The sequence below is a fragment of the Myotis myotis genome, unplaced genomic scaffold (assembly GCF_014108235.1).
Source record: "Myotis myotis isolate mMyoMyo1 unplaced genomic scaffold, mMyoMyo1.p scaffold_m19_p_21, whole genome shotgun sequence".
Taxonomy (NCBI): Eukaryota; Metazoa; Chordata; class Mammalia; order Chiroptera; family Vespertilionidae; genus Myotis; species Myotis myotis.
Genome location: NW_023416326.1, coordinates 9655945 through 9672278, shown reverse-complemented (window position 1 = coordinate 9672278; position 16334 = coordinate 9655945). Strand labels below are relative to the sequence as shown.

Below are 16334 nucleotides of genomic sequence, written 5' to 3'. Positions count from 1 at the left end.
CCTCACATACTTTTCAATTTATCTTCCAGGTTGTTCTAAAGGTTTACATCTGTTAACTTCCTAATCAAAAAGCTGCAGGAAGAGAGTATGTATATGTTAACATATATACTCATATATGCTACTGCCATATCACATTTTTGGAGAATCAATAAAAACTTTATTTTAATATACTTTTATTGACTTCAGAGAGGAAGGGAAAGGGAGAGAGAGACACAAACATCAATGATGAGAGATAGTCATTGATTGGCTGCCTCTTGCACTCCCCCCACTGGGGACCAAGCCCCCCAACCTGGGCATGTACCCTGACCAGGAATCTAATCTGTGACCTCCTGGTAACAAAAACTTTTTGTTCTTATTGTTTTCTTAAAGGGTGGAATGCTGACATTCAAAATTAACCCTATTTGTGCAGTTGTAGAATTTCCAATCATAACAATTTACTAATTCCATTGATGTTTCTATCTCTCTGTTCCTCTCTGAAATCAATAAAAAATATTTTTTAAAAAAAGAGCATATGAGTTTATTAGTCTGTATCTTTAAAGATCTTATACTAAAAATCTCACGAATAACTGTTAGCCACTTTTCTGTCATTGTGTAAAATAAATATTTTTGTCATATTTTTCATTTTAAGGAGAAATATATCATTACAGACCAAATTACTGGACCCTATCAGGAATTCAATTAAGCCCAAACATTTACATTAAAAAGCAGCAATCATGATAAACCTTGACATCTTAATAGACTGCTTTTAAAGAAAAGAAAGTTGTTATTTCATTTTTGAGGGCACAAACATAACACATTCACTAATGTCACGTGTAAGAGCACAGTTTCATAGGAGACTTGTATCGCCACCATTCTTATTCTGTGGTCTTTGTCCAACTCCCAGAATTCACTTCCCATTTGAAGATACCTCTTTTGTATTCACTGCATAATCAGTGACAGAAAAGACTATGTGTAAGTGACATTCCCGGGTCTGACTTATCCACAAAAGCCAGTGAATCAGTGAAGTCTAGAAAACACGTGTAGAACACCATGCCATCGTACTTGTCTTCCTTGTACGGCGTAACTGAAATGAGACCACCTCTATTTTTAGCAGTGCCATGAACAGTTCTGCTTTTGAGAATCTGAGTCAGGTACAGGAAGATAAATGATTGAGGAGTCATGGGTTCAACCCCTCCATGTTTCTCATTAGAAGTAATGAGAGCGATATTGAGAGATCTCTTTTTGTGACCATTTGAAATGGAGGAAGGACATCTCTGAGATTCTGTTGAGGACACCCCCAATTAAAGAGTGGATTTGGAATGGAATCAATGAAAAGAACCAATGAAAGGAACCAATGCATGTTCAGAGAGCCGGGGATCGAAGTTAATAAGAAGGGAGAACTGGATTTTGCTGAGAGTTGCACAAAGGCGACCTCAGTCATTGAGTTTCTTCTATCGGAGCCACAGAAAGCAGAGAAATCAGAAGGAGTTTGGGATGGAGGGAGAGGCAGGTGAAGAAAAGGAATTCGTGGTGCCAGAGACCCAAGAATGAGCTCAATATTCTGTTACGTCTCCTCACCAAGCAATGAGTTTGACCATCAGAACTCATTGGCTATCACAACAATAAAATTTCCTCAAAGCAATTATGACTACTGAGTTCATCTGTATAATACAAAACACCCTCCATGTTGTCTCTCTCAAGAGTTCTTCCCACACCCTTTCAAGAACTGAGCATAAAATTCCAGTCCAAATTAAAAGCCATTTGCCATTGTCCACATTGCAGAGAGAGGATATTGACAATATGGGTAAAGGAGGAGTGATTGGACATTCTACACCTACAGGCCAATATTCTGCTTATTAAGAAAAGAAAAAGAAAGAAAAGAAGAGGTGGATTAATTTTTTAACTGTAAAATTTTAAATTCAGCATTCAAGCTGCCAGTCCCTAAAAAAATCAGGGAGGAAAATTAATGATACGGGAGATTCCTTGATATCCAATGTCATGAAAATATAGAGGTTTCAAAGTTTCACCTCAAATTTGGTGAGGCAAAAAGGGGAAGAATCTTCTTCCACAAGCTATAACTCTCGTGCCTTATTCAACCCCACGCTAAGTACCTGGGACATACAGGGGGAATTTGTAAATGAGGGCAGGTGTTCAACCTTCATTTGGAGGCACCCAGGCTGAGCTGCTACCAGAAAGACTCCTGCAAAGTTGGTGTGTAACACTATCATTTATATCATTCAGTAGCTCGAGGCAAATTTTTAAACAATTATTTGTGAATGCTACAAAGACATTACACCCCAGACTTCTCATCAATAATACAGCCCCAAACTGATGTGGAACTGGGGGAGACACTGCCACGGTTCCAATTAGAGGCAGCCAGAGACGCGACCTGCCTTCTCTCTCCTCTCCCTTGAGCCTCGTGCCTGGAAATCATGCATTTTGAAACACGAGCAGTAATGTAGTAAAATCTCTTCCTTGTTTCTGCTTTTCCTTATCGGATGCATTCGTGGAGCATAAATAAGTAAACATCAGAGGCAGCCCAGTGCCCAGGGAAGCTGTCGGCTACAGCGCTTGTCATATTTCAATCAAAGCCAGAGCTGGTCAGCTCTCTTCATCCAAAGCGCTGTCTACCCTCACTGCTTTGGACCAGAATTAATGAATCAGCTATTGATTAAATTCCACCCTAACCAACCCACCAAGGCAAATAAATGAACTACCCAGGGCACGTGTAGGCCATGGCCAGACATGTCCGGGCTGTTGATCAGTAGTTAGTATTCTTTGAGGATCCAGAAGCTGCTGATGACAATATGACAAGTACGGAAAATGTGACGCAGACACAGTGTGTTCTGGAGGAGGAGGCTAGAGAATGAGTAGGGCTCATCTGATCTTTACGTGTGTGCGAAGGCATCTTTGGTTTACATGTGAGAGGAAAGCACATGTAAGTGCTTGAACTGAAGAAGCTGCTGTCAAAAGCCAGGTGTCAAAGGCCAAAGGCAAAGATCACACGCCCCGGATATTCAATCTGACAGGCTGACGTGCTATTAAAATTTCACAGAGCCGTATTCCTATCAACAGTGTAGAGTGAAGGTATATTTCGACATGAACTATGTTATCTCTTGACTGTGGTAGTATTTACACAACTCTACCCATGTGTCAAAACTCATAGAAGTTGGAGCAAAAAAAAAGAGTACATCTTACTCTGTGTAAATTAAAAATAGATTGTAAAATGCAAGAGAATAAAAAATAAGTAAGCAAATGCAGGAAACCTGGGATCTTTCCAGATGCTGCATTCACTGTTGACACTAGAGAGTTCTCCTCGCATCCTTGTCAGTTTTTAACATCTTCTCTTCACAAAGTCTCAAACTGCTTTTATTCTAAGCCCAAATGTAAGTGGCATTTGATTGAGTATGGAATGAGAAGATGAAATATATCGGTTTCTTTTTAGTTCAGAATTTGGAGGCACTGCATTTTGGCCAGGAATGCTGCTGTTTAGAAGATGGACAATGCTATTCAAACTCCAATGCTCTGTGTTATGTTGCAGGAAACTGGATCTGGAAATTTCCTGACAATGTCCCTTTATGGGGCTCTTTTAAAAAATATATATTTTATTGATTTTTTTTTTTTTTTTTTTTTTTTTTTTTTTACAGAGAATAAGGGAAAGAGAGAGTTAGAAACATCGATGAGAGAGAAACATCCATCAGCTGCCTCCTGCACACCCCCCACTGGGGATGTGCCCGCAACACAGGTACATGCCCTTGACTGGAATCGAACCTGGGACCCTTCAGTCCGCAGGCCGGCGCTCTATCCACTGAGCCAAACCGGTTAGGGTGGGGCTCTTTTTTAAGTAGCTCTTTTTTCAGCGGTTATGCTGGTATCTACAGACTTATCTGCACGCTGGTGTGTTTAGTTCTGGGATATTTTCTTATCATTTACTCCCCCCCCCCTTTCCTGCTCTCTCTTCTGGAACCCTTATTATCCACATACTAGATATTCTGGAGATTTTTTTCCTAATTTCCTCAATAATTACTTTCTTTTTCTTGACATCTTTGCTTTTTATTGCACTTTTAGAGACTTGCCTTTTTCTTCCAAAAATTTAATTTAGCTGTTACATTTTTAATTTTCCTGAGGTCCTCTCCCCAATTTTCTCTTTATTTTTTTATCCAAGTAAATTTTGTTTGTTCCATAGATAGAGAACCTTTTTTCTTATCTCTTTGAGGCTAATATAATTTTTTCTTAATTAGCATTACCTCTGCCTCTATTGAATTATTTCTCTTCTTTTATTTTGGTTCTTTTAATCTTTGAGAGCTATATTCCAAAAAAGCTGACCCAAAGCTTTATGTATGAGTGGGGATTGCTGATAGATATACTTCCCTATGAATGTCTCTTCCATTAGGGGATCCCACCTGCAAAATTCTGGAAATATTTCACTTGGGGCCATGCAAGCTTTTCTAGAGAAGAATGTCCAATTTCCTGTCAGGGCATTTATGACTAGATACTTGTTTTTAAGGACAGAGCTGGGGAAGGCAGCCATAGTCTTCCTCTTTATCAAGATTTCCCCCTTGGCCTCTCCTCCCAGCTTTCCACTAGAGAATACACTTCTGACCTTTGGGAGGTGGACTCTGCCACATGGAGGAAGAGAAACCGACACCTGGGTGCATAATATGGAGGTCAAAACCTTGAATTCTGTGATGGTTAATTTTATATATCAATTTGCCTGGGCCACAAGGTACCACGATATTTGGCTACACTGTATTGCTGGGTATTTCAGGTTGTTTCTGGTGAGATTAGCATCTGACCTGGTGGATTCCTTAAAGAAGGTAGCTCTCCTCAAGTCGGTGGGCATCACTCAATCAGCGGAGGGTCTGAACAGAACAAAAAGGTGGAGGAAGGGAGAATTCCCTCCATCTGCTCAACCCCTTGAGCTAAGCCATCAGTTCTCCACTCCCAGGCCTGGGCTAGGATTTCCACCATCAGCTCCTCTGAGTCTCAAAACCTCTGGACCTGACCTTGGTCCAAAGCTTTCCCGAGTCTTCACTTTTGGTTTTGTTTCTCTGGAGAAACCAGAGTAATTACAGTTTACAACCACCTTTTCATCAGAGTTTCAGCTAATCTCAGGATTTCCACTTTCACCCTTATCCCATCTTCCCTGTCTTCACAAGCCTCAAAGCTTGCAAGACCTCAGACACTAGGGTTCCCTGCAGTGCAAAGTAGCTTGTCGAAGTCATTATGCCCCCTGCCAACCAACACTCTGGTTGTCTATTTCTCCACTGAACAACCATTTGCCTCTCCCTGCCAAGCACTGCTTCCAGAATTGTGTCCAACTCTCTCTTCTGTTATCTGCGCTGTCATTTTCCTTGCTCGGCTGTTTAATATCCTTTCTAATGTTTTTGCCATCAATTTAATATATTTGGGGATAAGCAATCATCAACCACAACTACAAAATATTCTCCCTCAGTTATCATCTGCAAGAATCTCCTGAAAGGAAAGAAAATATTCTAGAGACAGAGACACATATGGGCATTTGTTAAATTTCCAATAAAGCTTATATACTATGTTTAGTTACACATAATATATAATCTAAGCTATATTCCCTTGTGCCATTCACCTGGGTTTGAGTCATGGGGATGCTAACTAACAGGCTAGGAATTTGACAATCTTTCCCCTCCGCCTCAATCTTCCATGATGCCTTTACTGGTGATCAGGGGTAGAGTTTGGTATTTTCTCTTTACGCATTTCTTGCACATTGTGAATTTCTGTTGCAGGTTTTCACATTGTCCTAAAAACATTTGTTTAGCACAGTGTCTCCCACAGTAGGTGGGAACTGTGAAAATTTAGAACCATGCCTTATTCTTCCTTGTATTACTTTTGCCTCTTTCATGACTGTAGCCACAGATGTGTTTGCTGAAAGAATAAAGGTCTCCGGAGTCCCTTTAACTTGACCATTTCCCCCCTGGATAGTAAGCAATCCTCTGGAAAGTTGGGGGAAATCTTCTGAGGGAGGTTATCACTTAATTAACACACCACCAATCAGATAGCTATATCTCATGTGTTTGAGAGAAGTCGTGCCTTAGGAAGGGACGATATGATTTTGCCCTGAACAGCTAAGAACCCAATTACCTGGGTTTTTCTAATTGCTTTTAATCACTTGTCCCCCAAATTAGTACAGGCATTTTTTTTTAACTTCTTTTTAAAAAGACCTAAAAATTTTAATATGCCATAAAGGAATCCTTCAGAACTGAAATATGCTAGAATAGATTGATTATTTTAGTCAGTGTATGTGTATGTGGGGTGTGTGTGTGTGTGTGTGTGTGAAGGGTGATTCATTTGGCTGGAGCAAAAGAGGTTTGTAGTTGTTCATAAGAAAAATAATACAATAACGAGCAAATAATAATACAAGAATAAACTCTGTGTTTTGCATACTCACAATTGTAAGTCTACTTTTGCCCACCCCTGTATGCTGTGAAAGGTGCCCAGGCTTCTATCTCTAGTCTCCACTTGATATAGAGCAGTGGTTCTCAACCTTGGCTGCACATTAGAATCACCTGGGAATCTTTTTAAAATCCTGATTTCTGGGCCCCATCCTCCAGAAATTCTGTTTCTTTGTTATGGGGTGGGGCCACAACAGTAGTAACAAAGAAACAGAATTTCTGGAGGATGGGGCCCAGAAATCAGGATTTTAAAAAGACTCCCAGGTGATTCTAATGTGCAGCCAAGGTTGAGAATCATCACTGATATAGAGGAATGAACAACTTCTGTCTCCCTTGAATTGGGAAATCATGTTAAATCTCCTTTTTAGTATTGTTGTTATTGCTAATTTTGAATTGAAAGGAGACGACGCACTTTCAACTTATGGCCATTTCTCAACAACAAAAGCCTACAAAAAAATAAAAGGATTCTACCCCAAACCTGATAAAATTGGTAATGGTTATCCAAACATTATCTCCCCCATTTATTTTACAGATATTTGTAGCTTTGGGGCAATCTGATAGATGGAAGTCTAATATTTTCAAAGAGATTCAGTCAGAAAGGGAGTCATTCTAATTAAAATTGCGTTCCGTGTCTCACAAAACAATTCACTGAAGGACACATTGAAATAAAGACACTCTTTCATGCTCTCGGCGTTTGTTCACAGGTTACTAAATAAAGAGAAGTGAAGCTGGGCAAACAGGGACAGGGCCATCAAAGCTTCAATGCCATGGGACATGCCCAGTGAACATCAACCAAATAATGTCAAAAATTCACTCTACACACACACTGATAGCAACTTCTCAAATGACATTGTCATGGCTGGGATAAAATCTTATATTTTGATTTTCATTGTTTATGATCAGTTCTTTAGATTGAATGACAAAAAACATGGTATACCTCGAAGTGATGCTATGAATTGTGGGTGCTGGCATATCGCTTGGGGTGTCTTCCATGGTGGTGACCTGGGTTCCATTGCTTTTCACACAGGCATATTTTGTGCAGACTTCGACCTGCAAACAGTAATTGAGAAAAGCATGGATCCAATTATTTTCAAAATCCAGACTGTCAATGACTGAATCTCACCCACCTTCATGTCATATGAATCTCTTAACAGCCTGTCGGGGTTAATTAAATATTAATTTTTGGTGTTAATTGACTCCAGTGGGACAAGTCATAGAGTGCAAGAATAGAGTGCAGAAGTGGGCTCAGGACAATTGATTTAGTGACTTAAATGGTGATGTGTAGTCCCTCCTCCCAACCATTCGGAAAGAGACAGACATATCGATCTATTCGGAGCCCAGGTAAGGGATGGAAGATGCCTAGGGGACAGTTTGCAAGCATAATAGTCATCACTGTGTACTGCTCTCAGAGCCATAACCAGGTAGTATAATAATGGTACCTTCTGGGAGTCTTGACACTTTCCAACACATGGCCTAAATGCAAATGCCTAATAAAAAATAAAAAAAAAACACACAAGACCTACAGAAGACTTCCAATATGGCTGAGTTCTTTTATATCCATTTGATCCACTATTTATACCTTAATCCCAGTAGAAACTCATCATATACTTTTTAAATTCTGCCCCCTCAGCTGAATAAAAACCGAGGAGGGTTTAAAAATTGGGTTCATCAAGCATTATTAAAACAAAGAACACGTTCAGCAACAGGAGGAGAGAGAATTGAATGTACAAAAGATCGAGCCTGGAACATCCAAGAAATGACATCATTCTGTTCTCAATTCAAGGATAAATCAAAGAGGAACTAACTGTTCCTTTCCCGATGCTAATTGACTTCCATTCATTGATGCCACCGAGTATTTTGAGGTAATATCTAGTAGATATTTAAACATTATCAGGCTGTCCAATTAAACCCCAAATCACCTCAAGGCAGATGAACTTAAAATATACCTGCTGGTAATGGAATTAATGACAATAAAACTTCATGCATATTAGGGAACATTTGACTCTGTGCATAATGAGGTAACTCAAAATCAACTCAACTGAATTTATTATGTAAATGATACGTGCCCAATGTTATGATGGGTACTTACAGCAATAACTTCACTGAGTCCTCACGATTCCATTTTCATATGTTTGCAAACTGAGGGCCAGAGAAATCAGGGAATCTGACAGAGTTGGTAAGATCGGAGATACCTTATTTGGGCTTTAATATACCCCATCCCCTTGTCATCTAAATATAAAGTATACCTTTAAGTTCTAAACAGCTTAGGGGTCTTCAAATGAATCTCTCCAGAAGTTCTTTATTTTGACTTTGGAGAAATATGTCAATATTTTTTTCTCATTCTTATGAATGCTAAGATAACTCGGGTGAAATCATGGAAGTCGTGGGGTAATTAAAAATAATGTCTGTCACTGTCCTCATCACACATTTCCCTATATTATCAACACTCTCTCCTCTCCAGGGATTCACCTGTTTGCCCACCATGCACAGGTTTAACCCTGATCAGCTTCCCTCTTTCCTCTCTCCTTCCCCACCAAACGCATCACCTGTAACCAAGATGGAAGGTAAACACTTGGAGACACACCCCGGCATGTTTTCTTTAACAGACCCATGAGCGTAACCATCGAAAAGCAAGGTTCTAACCTGAATGTCATAGACAGTGAAGGGAGTCAGGTCTGGTAGGAGGAGGGACCCGGGCACATCCATCCCAGTCTTGTGGAGCCGCTTGTTTACACAGACAGAATATTCAGTGACGACGCCATTTGGGCTGGAAGGCGACGTCCAGATGACACGTGCAGCTGTGCTGTTGATGATGACAACCTCTGGAGGAGGCATGCCCTGAGGCTCTGGAATTAAAGGGGAAAAATGGAATAAACTCCAGCTGTCTCTGCAAAAGCACTTATTAGAGCGAATGCAGATGAGTATTTGGGTTTCGCGAAGGGGGTGTTGCGTATCGGCTCTCCACTGATGAAGTTATCACAGGCTTATTATACTCTCAGTTAGAAACCATGAGAACTGGTGGTAAAAGGCTTTCCACCACCGGCGTAGTGCTAATCTTCGATGCTCTGTGACCAGTGGGGTACGATGATAAATGACTCACCCATCTGCACCACTAACATAGCTATTACTTGTCTCCTCTCCCATCCCTTCACCTCGTACCTCCCAAGAATGGGGGGTGGGGTGGGGGAGGGGAGAAAAGGAAATTCGCTCCTTAAGCAAAAAATAAAACTCAAATACATCGAGGCTGGTGGGACGTGAAAAATCATTTGCTGTGACTAGCTTGTAGCTCAAGCAATATGAAGCGATAATGCAATATTGTCATTATGCAAATGATTTCGAATGTTGATTACCATAGGTAATGATGAAATCCAGCATTAGAAAAAAAGCCTTGCTTGGCGTTAAATTACACAATTATTCGAGCATGTCAGAAATAACTATGCGGAGACCTATTTTTATCTTAAGAACCCATCTTAACTGGTTGAAAAATTGTCCTTGTGATCCATTCTATTTTATAAACAAAAGGTGCCGACCTCTGGCACCTCCGAGGGAAATGGGTTCCTCACTTAAAGTGCTCTCCTAATGACCTGGAACACTTGCTTGGGAGGTAATGATATTATAATGTTTATAATGAGACTTTATAAAGCCAAAAAGATTAGAAAGACCATTCCGAACTCATTTCAGATGCACAAGTTGCTTTTCTCTGCGTCCTCCCCCTCGCTAGCTGGCTTTGGAGTGAGTCACAGGCAATTTTTCTCAGGGGCTGAACTTCCACCCACCATTTCTGGTGACTCAGGGAGGGCCCTCGCTGGGCTTGGCTGCCACGTTGAAAAGCATCCTGTTTCTGAGAGCAAATCTTTGTGGGGGGAAAAAAGTCTCTAAATGTCACCATTTATTGATGGGAACTCGGCTCCAAACTAAGCATCCACGGAAAAGAACAGGAACAAACGGGGCTAATGTCCCATTATGAGAGCCCGGGCTGCTGTCTCAATGGGACCGCTTATTGATCCGCCACTCGATGACAGCAAGCACTTAAGATTTTAGCCCCGACCCCCTTCCCTCCAACACCGGAAATTTTATAATGGAGGGCTGACTGATCTCAGCCTCGGCAAGAATCAATCAATTTCACTCGCATCCCTGAAGCCCAGCGAGCATCTCTCGACACCTGGACTCACCCCCATCATGAGTGGTTGCATACAGGACATCGCTGGTGATGCTGTGGATGCCGTTGAAGACAGACATCAAAATCCGATACTCCGTGTTTGGACTTAAGTGGCCAATGACATGAGCGTTTACATCTGGGAGGATTTTCAGAGATTCATTTGAGGTAGCAGAACTCCAAAAAAGCGTATAATACTCAACATCACCTTGTAGGTCTTGAAAAGCTGTTAACAATAAACACACAACACCTTCAATGTGGCTGACCTAAAAGGGCCTCAGGGGGAAAAAGACAGAATAAACTCTATGATTTACTACTCCTAGAATGGGATGGAAGAAAGCATATGGAACCTTCCTTATGGTTGTAATTAAAAAATATATTTTTATTGACTTCAGAGAGAAAGGGAGAGAGGGAAAGAGAGATAAAAACAATGATGAGAGAGAATCATTGATTGGCCGCCTCCTGCTGGAGATCGAGCCCACAACCTGGGCATGTGCCCTGACCGGGAATCGAACCGTCACCTCCTGGTTCATAGGTCAATGCTCACCCACTGAGCCATGCCAGCCAGGCAAGAGAACAATTACTAACATTGCAAGAAGTAGGCGGCCTTACCCAGAGGCATGATTAGTTAATGCCCTTAGGAGAGTAGGCTGCATCGGGAGGAAAATGATTATGCAACAGTCCTTCCCATCGCTGACCCGCCTCCACGAGGTAACCTTGGTGCCCACAAACAGGTACCTGAAAAATGTCTAAGGTATGAGTGGGAATAGCGGCAGATTGCATTACCTACATCCCGAAGGGATGACCCAGGTAATGAAACCTCAGCGAGCTGCTTCAGATCTCTGAGGTCTGTCGGTTTTTATAAGCAGGCTCTCTTCAGGCATGAAGTTATAACATGAGGGGCCTACAGGCGGGAAATTCAGCAGCTGGACCTCACAGAAGCATCCAAATGTCAGCTGGGGGAGGGGATGCCTGCCTCCATGAGGAGGCACGTAGTTAAGATGGATCAGGAAGGGAAAGAATAGAGAGGAAGAGGGAGATGAGAGAAAATGTATTCTACTGTACAGAAGACTCCAGCTCCAGATGAAAACTGTGTATTTTTCCCAGAGGTGTCTCAGAGGGCATCAAAACTGTCAACTGACCGACATTCTTCCATCTAAATGGCTTAAAACCCCAACAGAAGGGACACCTAAGACCTTATAAACACCCTAGAATGATAGTCTTTTGCAAAAATGGATGACTTACTGGCACCGCAGATCAACACAACCAGTACTAATTTTAATTTACAATGAATGTCACCTGATACTGGTTTCAATTCACAACTGATACAACATTGGGGCAGATTCACACAGAGGTTCTAAAATGAAATAGGAAGTGTGTCTCCTCTTAGGCTGTAACAAAACTCAAGACTGGATCAGAATCCTAACGGGGAGTAAGTTCACACCTTTCTGTGTTACAGTAGCTGACAACCCGAGTGGGTGCAGTTTTCTTCCGTTAAACATATAGTTGAATTGGGCTTTGTAAGCTCTATATTTCTCAATATTTGGTAACATTCTAGCAAGTTTCGATTCAATTATTTGCCAGATTTGAAGTAATGCTTAGAGGAATGATTATAATACATACATCTATGATATGATAGATACAGTATTGTTTTTTTAATATATCTTTATTGATTTCAGAGAGGAAGGAAGAGGGAGAGATAGAAACATCAAAGATGAGAGAATCCTTGATCAGATGCTTTCTGCACACCCCCTACTGGGGACCAAGCCTACAACCCAGGCATGTGCTCTGACCGGTAATCAAACCATGACCTCCTGATTCATAGGTCGACACTCAACCACTGCGCCACACTGGCTGGGCGTTTTTGTTATTTTCTGATGGAGATAATGGATCACTGTGAATTAAAGGTCAGTTCTTACATGCTCCTCTACCGACCAAGCACATCTGAAATTTCAGCTACTGCAGTTTCTAAAGTTGCCGGGAAGACTGGATCTATCTGAAAATTCTCCTCACTGCCTGCACAGAGGTGATCTGCATGGGGTCAGGGTGAGCCTGTGTCACTGACGCACGTCCAGTGCTGACGGCCAGGCTCTCTTCCTGTCTCAGGCTGGAATCCTGCCTACGACCAGGGCCGAGGATGAAGGACGCACTGGGAAAACTCACATTACCGCCCACCTCCAAAACAGCTCTCACTAATAAGGCGTGAGTGACTAGACACAGGGCCGAGTTCTCTGCAGGGAAGTGCACGTACAATGGGATGCTGTTTCCAATGAATACCTGGGCATTTCCATCACAGCTGTTGGACACCACAGTCCAACCCAAAGGGGACAGAGCAAGGGAGAGAAGGCCCGGGAGGACGGAGGAGGAGAAGAGAGAGTCGGCCTCTGAAGAACAGCACAGGGACCTCGGCTTGTGTTGTTTTGGCTTTGGAACCTGTTTATTTCAAATTCACGGCAGTGCTAACGCATTAAAGGGAAATAAACACACGACAAGCAGCTTGCTTACTTGGTTTATCCCACCGCACGTCGAGGGCCGAGTGGTTGAGGACTGTCACGGAGAGCCTGGCTCCTCTCTGCGGCAGGCCAGCCCACGTGGTCACCGTCGCTTCCTGGCTCGGTGTGAAACCCACACTGTTGTGGACAAAAACTTTATACGCGTACGTGGTGAACCTACAAGGTTTGTAGAAGAGACTCATATACATTTCTCTTGTACAGGAAGCAAAACACAATTTTCTTGTCCCTCAAAAACACAGGACTTTTCTGCACAAAATGCACAATTTTCTTTTTCCTCTTAACAATATACATTATCTCCTTTTTCTACACACACACACACACACACACACACACACACACAATCCTTATTTTTTTGTAACTCTTGAGCCTTAACCAGTCTCAAGAAAGTACTTTATTAGGATCACAAAGCACAGATGGCTATTAAAAACCGGCGTGGTTTATCGTCTCCCCTTCTCACTGTTTTGGGAAGTGATGAGGATTAAGACCCATTCAAGATGCAGCTGCAAATCTCGCCAGTTTTCTATCTGCATTCCATCAGAGTTTCATGTTCCCCTTCTGGGAAACGCATCCATTTTCAAACATCAGAATCTCTCCTCTCCATCCTCTTCCTGTACCTACACTTCTTCCCCCACATCTCACGGGCAAAGAGATAAACCCTTAAATTAAATCCTAATTGGGGAAGGGAGCAATGTCCCCCGCTGGGAGTCTGGCCACAGTGAGCCATCTTCTGTCTTCCTGGGAAGATAGTTACTTGAGTTAACCCTGTGGAAACGGAATCTTGCTTTGTAGGCAGAGGAAGCATGAGGCTGTGATGGGGACTTTCCAAGTTACACATTAAATGACTGAGTCAAGCCATCGATCCTTGACTGGAATTGAACCCGGGACCCTTCAGTAAGAGGGCCGACGCTCTATCCACTGAGCCAAAGGGAACAGGGTTACCTATGGTTTTTAGCAAGTGCTAAATAGTCTACATGACTACGACACGTGAGAAGGAGTAACAATAGTATTTACTGACTATTTAACGCGTGTTAGGAAGTTTCTACATGTACTAACTCATTAGCTCCTCACAATGACTAGGAAGTGCTATGATGATACCTATTTTGAAAAGGAGGCAAGTAAGGCTCCGAGTTAAATCACTTGTTTAAGTCGTCAAGGTAGTAGGTGGGGGAGTACAAATTCAAACCTGGACAGTCAGATCCCAGAGCCTGCTCTTCTGACCACCATAGCGATGAGAGCAGTAACACCAATAATAATGAGAACCTGATCTGTCCATACTCGGATGCTGGCATATCACTGGGGCTTGAACTTGAGGTATTTTTTCTAGCGGAGCAGATGGATTTTTGCTTACACATCCAAACAGTCTCGCCAAATTTCCTGTGTCACCACTAGTAGGAATTGGAAGGATGGGGAGTTGGGGTTAAGAGGGTAGCAAGTCTGTGACAATCGAATGAAACGAAGCTAATGGCTCACATGGGAATTGAGCCTGCGACCTCAGCTTCATTAGCTTTCCCCCCTGAGTAAAATACTTCTAATTGTGTGTTACTCCACAACCTGGCTTAAAAGAAATTTAGCTAGGGTCAGGGTGCCTAATCTACAAAATTTGAATTTTTCTTCCACATATCTCATATTATATATTAAGTAATCTTTATGGCTTTAAAGTGAGTCATTTTTTTGACTCTTTTCTATAAGTGAAATTAACAGCACCAGATGGCACTAAATGGGTGAATTGTAAATAAATTCTGTAAGTCCTTATTTCTTCCAGTGATACATGAAGCTATTTCATTATAACTTAGGGATGGTGAAATGCACAATGTATGCCTGAGTAATAGAAATGTAGGTCACGGAGATATGTGTAGTTACAATGACCGTTTTCAAAGTGATATTATAATTTTAGAGACAGCTTTAGAGCTTATTTGCTTCAAATAATAAAATTAGCTGCCACATTTTACAGATAAGAAAACTGAGGGCCTGCGAAGGTAAGTGGCTTTGCCTAAGGATACACAACCAGTTAAGGTGACTGAGTCTCCAGTTTCCTCATTTCTAATATTTAATTCTCGCCACTACCCCTGGTTTTATTTAAATGAGAAATCAGTAGGCATCTTACTTGACGTCATGCATTTGTCTTCAGCATTTTCTTTAATGTCCCTGGTGAAGTTAAAATTTAAGGAAATAGCACCTTGAGATCTTAGATAAAATACTTCCTTATACTGTTTTCATTGTACCTGAAACCTAATCTTTATGCAAGTATACAGACCCATGGCTCTATATGTCAGTTTATATATATTTCACTTTACATTTACAAAGAATGTGTTAATGTGCTTACAGTGTTTTTAAAGTCACTTCGGGTATATTGATTTTTGAGATGGACTTAGATGTTGATTATTATAATCATATGGGACATTCCACTTAGCTAACAATAAAAAATACTTTTAAAAGAAAACTGCTAGATTAATGGGCTTCATATACTCATGCAAAACTTATGGATATCAACTTCTTCTCAAAATATTGTGTTCCCTACATTTGTCTTGAAAAATGTACCATTTCAAACCCTGTAGGAAAGGTTTTTTTGAAATCTGAACAGTGAACTAACTTATATTGAGTCTATACTGTAACTAGTAAAACCAATTGTTTGAAGGCCAATTTAGAAATTCCGGACTGTCACAGAGTTATTCCCTAAACGATTAATTTGTTGAGACCATCCTCAAGGCCCTCCCTTTACCAACACACAGAAAATGGTAAACTTACTGCATTATAAACATGACTATGGTGTTTTTCCTTGTAAAACATAATATATATTAAAATCTTATTTCTAGAACCATACTCCTCTCACGGTTCAGTTGCTATTATTCAAGTGAAGTAGCAAACCAGGTTCACTTGAGATGATAGTTTTTAATCTGTTTACTTACTGAGTAGGTAAGTTAGATAAATGAATGAATGGATGGATATTTCAGCTGATTCAGTCCAGGAAGAGAGAGGGCGGGGAAGCCCAATAGGAAACTTCTAGTTCAAGACTCAAAGGATGATCACTCAGACAGGGAGATGACAGCAATGGGAGCAGCTGGGAAGCAAGGGGTGCATGTGAGCTGTGCCAGGAGAAATGCTGATGTGGATCGAGCACAGAGGCCAGGTGAGGAGGTGGTGGCACACGAGGCTGGTGCTCAGTATTCAGAGTAGAGCTACTCAGTGCTGAGTCTATAGAAGTAACCTGATAGACAAGGTGTCTGCAACGTTTTCTTACAGGAATACCTGTGGTGCTTT

General features: G+C 41.4%; 1 protein-coding gene across 1 annotated transcript in view; it reads right to left on the bottom strand.

Annotated features, from left to right (window-relative positions):
- The window catches only part of USH2A (usherin), a 396481-nt gene that overhangs the window by 98824 nt on the left and 281323 nt on the right, over positions 1-16334 (bottom strand). The window contains exons 43-46 of the mRNA XM_036354768.1: positions 13069-13232; positions 10580-10789; positions 9051-9253; positions 7345-7457 (exon numbers count right to left, since the gene is read on the bottom strand). Of these exons, the coding sequence (XP_036210661.1) occupies positions 7345-7457; positions 9051-9253; positions 10580-10789; positions 13069-13232 (690 nt within the window). The remainder of the gene's footprint in view (positions 1-7344; positions 7458-9050; positions 9254-10579; positions 10790-13068; positions 13233-16334) is intronic.